The sequence below is a fragment of the Gossypium hirsutum genome, chromosome A05, assembly GCF_007990345.1.
Source record: "Gossypium hirsutum isolate 1008001.06 chromosome A05, Gossypium_hirsutum_v2.1, whole genome shotgun sequence".
In the NCBI taxonomy this organism is placed as follows: domain Eukaryota; kingdom Viridiplantae; phylum Streptophyta; class Magnoliopsida; order Malvales; family Malvaceae; genus Gossypium; species Gossypium hirsutum.
The window spans coordinates 8,739,276-8,745,275 of NC_053428.1; the positions used below are offsets into that span (position 1 = coordinate 8,739,276).

Here is a 6,000-nt window from a genome sequence, read left to right on the forward strand (position 1 = left end):
ACCCCCTAGATATGTAAGAGAATTTTTGGTGGATGGCATTCGATAATCTTTGCTAGTCACAGATAGAGCACATTAGCTGCTGATGTTATCTTAGATTGGTTGTTTAAGTTTTATATTAAAAAAAAAAAGAATAATTGCAATTATGCTAAATTTACTAAATTATAAACTTGTATATATCATAAAATTGTATTTTGAGTTTAAAAATGAAAAAAAATATGTTTAATTCTTAAAAAAAAAGAGAGAGGATGAAATCATAAATTGATATATGATAAATTTATATTTTGACCTCTAAAAAATATATAAGTTAATTCTGGCCCTCCTGTAAGTTTTTCTAGATTCGCCCCTACTTATCATCTAAAAATAATGAAAAATTATTTTGTATTAATATATGTTTTGTAAATTTTTGAATTAATCTATTATATTTTATCATATTAATAAAGAATATTAATTTTATTAATATATATTTATAGGTTAATTTCATTTAGCTAAAATAAATAGTTAAACATTTTTAATTTATTTAAAATTTACATGCATGATTTAAATGAATGTGACATGTTTTTAATTTTATAGTAATATAAAATATATTTTCTCTATTTTAAATACCTGTATTAGCAAATATTTGTAAAAAAAAAATGGAGGAGGAGGAGGAGGAGGAGGAAAGATTCTCTTATAACAAAAATTAAAGTCTAACCAGAGATTTAATTGGAAAAAGAAACATTACTTTAAATATTTGTTCTAACTGCCATGTTATAGTTCCTTATTGGTGTGCACATGTAGCTCTTTAAGCGTCAACTGACTACACAAGCTTAAATAAAACACTAAGACATCCTTAAAAAGGGATAAGTTATTCCCATATGATCCCTTTTTTTCTTTTTTCCCTTTTACAGCCTAGGAGATGATGATGGGAGGAGCTTATGATCATCCAAAACCACAAATATATCAATTAATTTTCCCAACAATTAAATATTCAAGTTGGCATTTAAAACTTATTTGTATTGCTACGTAAAACTGTCATTAACGGAGCTTAACGGTAGAATAATCACTTCATAATAAAACTATAATGTAAGTGACTAAAACATAACATTCTAAATATAAATAACTAAAATATAATCTGAGTCAAACAAAAATAACTCTAAATAAGATAGGTGTAGTGTAAATATGAAATATAGGTACATATTTTATAGGATTGTTTTGCTTTGCATTTTTTATGATATATTTATTGATCAAAGGTTTTGATTTTTATAGTACTTCAAAAATTAAATATATAGTTGACATGCAGTACAAAATTCAAATAATATAATTAATAAACTTTATGTTTTCATATTAACAATAATTTTCAATTAAAAAGAATAATTCGTGATGCTTAAGTAAAGTTGGAGAAGTAAAAGTACGGTTGAGTAAAATTTATTTCGGTTCGAAAAAATTGATTTTTTAAAAATATTTTTGAGTTAATCAAATTTAATTATTTGAGTTTTGAATTTAAGTTAAGTTAAATTTTATAATTCGAATAACCTTAATAATTTGAATAATAGATTGGTGTAAATATCTTTTTGGTCCTGACAAATTTTAAAATAAGCAAATTTGTCTCGCTCTCAACAAAAATACAAAAAAATTTCATAAATTTAAAATAATTAAAAGAATTTCAAATTTTATATTTTAAAAATATAATTTCTTTAAAAATTTTAAAAAATATACAAAGAAAGTTTAAATTTCAAAAAGTTCTAAAATAATAATTGTAAGATATAAATAAGTTAATTAATGATTCAAATTTATCATATTAAAATATTTTATTTTTATTACTTATTTTAAAAATATTTTAAAATTATATATTTCAAATTTATATGCTAGTGTGAAAATAATTATATTTTAATAAAATATTTTTAATATTTTTAATTTAACTTAAATAATTTCAGTTAATTCAATTCAATTTAAATTAATTCAAATTCTATTTTACTTTAACTCAATTAAAAAATAAATCAAATCAACTTAAAATAATAAAATAATATTTAATTAACTTAAAATAATTTTACTCAATCTTATATAAAAGAGATCCGTAGATGATATTGGGTTGGGAAGGATGATGATGGTGATCGCGCATTTTATGATTGCAGTTGATGATAATCATCTTCACGTGAATCTCTGAAAAAAAATAATATTTTATTTAGGTGAGGCCACCAAATGAAGAAAAGAAAAATTCACCGACACTGGCCCATGTGTGTTCGAAAATCGAAGCATCCTCACCCTTCCCTTCCCTTCACAAAAACAGTGTGGAAATAGAATAATAGAAGACAAGGATCGTCGCCATTTTTCCGGCTCTACATTATTCCATTTTCTCCCATTTAATTAATGGCTTCAACAGTTTCAGCCTCGCAAACACTTCTTGCATTTATTCTTTGTTGACCCTGTCTTTTGATTAATGAATTAATTTACATTTTTGGCCCTTTCTAACTATTAATATTTCAATTTCTTTTATTTTCAGCTTTTAAACTCATAAATGTTATAATTTTATCTCTAACTTGGCTTCTCATTATATTTGCTTTATGATTTGATTAAAATAATTTCTTTAGCACTATCAAAAAACATGTGAATGTGTACAGAACTTAGAAGAAAAAAAGAAGAAACACGTGAATACGTGTGGGAACAAAATTTTCTAAGTTCAAAGAGCAGGTTTTGCCCTGTACTTGAATTATGTTTTTGTCTTTGTGTCTTTTTTAACGAGTGAAAATGTTTCATTCCAGGTGTGGACACTGAAACAATGGTTTGGAAGCTTAAGTAGTAAGTTTTCATCCTGCTGGTTTATCATTAAATAATAAAGTACCTTTTGTTTGGCTTCAGAAATTTATAAATATTTTCCCGAGAAAACTCTGCCTTGGTCAACTCTTTCACGCTGACTGAGAACAGACACTTGAAACCCTTGTGTTGAAGGTCGACTTACCCCAGGACTAAAGAATGAGGATTGTTGAGAACAAAAATTGCAACGTGGCATTGCCGGAGTAGACAGGTGGCAAGTTCTCGAGGAAGGGAAGGCATATCGAACAGAGATGTTCAGACACATTAGTGAGGGAAATCCCACCGATGTTCTTGCTGGCCTCTTATTTGCTTCATCAAAGAATCGACAAACTTTGTCTACACATGCAGCAGCAACTACAAACCTCATCAACGTGATAATAAGTATAAACTTGGATTTTCCTCATTCAGTGGATGGACCTAATGACAACGTTCTCATCTATCTACCCACTTCACATGGACGACGATGAAGCTGAAATATGGTGTAAACCCAAGGTCCAAGCCCAGTTTGATTGATATACTTAGAAGGACTTCAAATGAAGGTCATTTCAGTTTTTATTTAGGCTCAAGTCTTCCATTTATCTGTTTAAAAAGCCCATAGAGAAAATGAAAATTCAGGAATGTCCCAGAATAGAAGTGATCTAGTCTTGTCATTGGAACAGGCGTGTGGATAAATGTCCTAGAAAATTATTTAAACCTAAAATAGAATAATCTTCTCAACACTAGAATTCTGAAGAAAACAACCAAGAAAAAGGAAAAGAAAAAATCTTGAGACGACTAGAATTTTCCTCAAGTCCTATAAAAACCCCACTCCAGGTGCTCTTAAGTATTCAGACAAGCAAAGCATACAAAAACCAAGACGAGTCTCTCAATCTCCCAAAATATCATAATCCAATTTTCCTGTTAATCCCAGTTTTCTATTGTGAAAATGGCTATGATTCCAAGCTTTTATGGCAGCCGCCGCAGCAATGTCTTTGATCCTTTCTCTCTTGATGTATGGGATCCTTTCAAGGACTTCCCCCTTTCTTCTTCACTCACCTCACAAACCCCGGAAACCTCAGCGTTTGTGAATACCCGAATTGACTGGAAAGAAACCCCAGAAGCGCACGTGTTCAAGGCTGATGTTCCGGGGCTTAAGAAAGAAGAGGTCAAAGTGGAGGTTGAAGATGACAGGGTGCTTCAGATAAGCGGAGAGAGGAACATGGAGAAGGAAGACAAGAATGACACATGGCATCGCGTGGAACGTAGCAGTGGGAAGTTTATGAGGAGGTTCAGGTTGCCTGAGAATGCTAAGATGGATCAGATCAAGGCTTCCATGGAAAATGGTGTGCTTACTGTCACTGTTCCCAAACTGGAAGTGAAAAAGCCCGATGTCAAGGCTATTGACATTTCTGGCTAAACGATTGAACTTTGGTTTCTAAACCGTGTCTTTTAACACTGCCAGATCAGAGTTCAGTTCCCACTATGCGCGATCTATACTATATGTGTGTTTACGTATGTATGTATAAAAGTTTTAAATAACGTTGTGATTTGTAATGGTCTTCGTTTTGTAGTTTGGTCTTTTATGTATCTGTAATCAAAATAAATATCTCAATTTTATACATCTGTTTGCGAAGTTCTGTTTTTTCTCAGATTGAATACCTTATGCCTTGACTTATGCCCTTTATAAACTTTCTTATGACCTTTTCCCCTTCGATAGTCTCCGAAAAGTTGCTGATAAACAAATCCAACTCGCGCAAATATTTTCCGGGGTTGAGTTCCAGCGGCAGTGGCTCCAAAAAGAAAATCTGCCATTGCTTTAAGAGTCGACACTGTGGGGTGCACATTTCACTGTTAGTCCTTTTTCTTCAGTAACCTCATTGTGAAATCTTCAGGAATAACTTGCCCGAGCACCGAAATGGAGGGCCTCTTTGTTGTTCCTCAGCCATTTCCCATGAGAGTCGTTCTCGTATAAAACTGAATTAGGAGCTCTGTTTCGTCAAGTCACTATCTGCACCTTCTATATCCTCTTCTAATAAACTGCTAGCAGCAGGTGGAACAATAGCATTGTTCGTTGTGTCTGTATCCACGGTGTAAGATTTTAGCTACAATATTGAAGCTGCTTGCTGTACTGCAAGTAAAAGATCAGTGACATGGCGTCTTTATCCAGTGTAAATTTTAGCTATAATATTGACGCTCAGCGACACAAATATTAAGGAAATATACCTTGCGAGGGCATATAACCTCTTGCTGGGGTTGTGGAAATGAATGCTATGTGAGTAGATGGCAGCACTGGTGGATGCTTAGAAGCTAGCCTGCTTATGCGCCACGGTTTCTGTTCAAGGACATGGATTCAGTGATGGAGTCAGGATATTATTATTAGGGAGAAAAGCTAAATTTAGAAGTGTTATGTAACATACTATTTAATTATATAGACAACCGAATTCAAAAAAAATCAGTATTTTAATATGATAATTAATTTAAATATATAAAAAAATATATTTAAAAGAAGTAATATTCTAACAATTATATTGGTTTAGCGAAAACTTAATTGAAGTATAGAACAAAAGATAAATGAAGGGATGTTTAATTTATTATCAATGCAGCTCTTATATACAAGTCTCAAGTAACAACCTCAACAAAAATTCAAATTGCTATTCCTACTAACAAGCTAATGCTTCTACTAAAAAGTTAATAAATCTCTCTAGGACTTAATCTTATTTTTTAAAAAAATAGTTGCAGCCTTGAGATGCTAACATTCTCTTCCTAACTCAAGTGCTGCAAACACCAAGTTTATCCTTTAGAAACTCAAAGACGACTAACATGAAAATTTAGTTAGAATATTCGTCATTTGACCTTTGATTTGCAATAAACCAGTTTCTTCAATATTTGCCTTCTATGAATTCCTTTTTGACTAGTATAGCTTTAACAGTTGCCTCTAATAGTTTCCTAGCATGCAATGCAATCTAAATCAAAATTCCGCAATTTAAAATCATCACAAGCTGCTCCAGAAAAGTCATGAGAGTGGCCAGAGTGTTTTCCTTTCTTCTAAGGTCTTGTGTTGTCACTATACTTGCGATTAATACCATTTATAGTTTGATTAACAAATATTCTCACAGCTAATAATTCCTTTTTCAATTTTGTATTTTGCAGGCTATTTTACCAAACTGACTTTAAAAAAATTGATATATACAAAAATGACCCAGGTTCAAAAACAATCACCAAAATGACCTG

General features: G+C 31.1%; 1 protein-coding gene across 1 annotated transcript; it reads left to right on the forward strand.

Moving 5' to 3' along the window:
- Positions 1-2,290: 2,290 nt before the first annotated feature.
- LOC121229303 (17.3 kDa class I heat shock protein) lies at positions 2,291-4,388 on the forward strand. Its single transcript, XM_041113207.1, has 2 exons — positions 2,291-2,775; positions 2,926-4,388. Exon 2 carries the CDS (start codon positions 3,716-3,718, stop codon positions 4,184-4,186), a length of 471 nt encoding a protein of 156 aa, XP_040969141.1. The 5' UTR covers positions 2,291-2,775; positions 2,926-3,715; the 3' UTR covers positions 4,187-4,388.
- The last annotated feature ends 1,612 nt before the right edge of the window (positions 4,389-6,000 follow it).

What these genes read in the sequence shown, in the direction of transcription:
- LOC121229303 (XM_041113207.1), top strand. Translation starts at nt 3,716, where the DNA reads ATGGCTATGATTCCAAGCTTTTATGGCAGCCGCCGCAGCAATGTCTTT.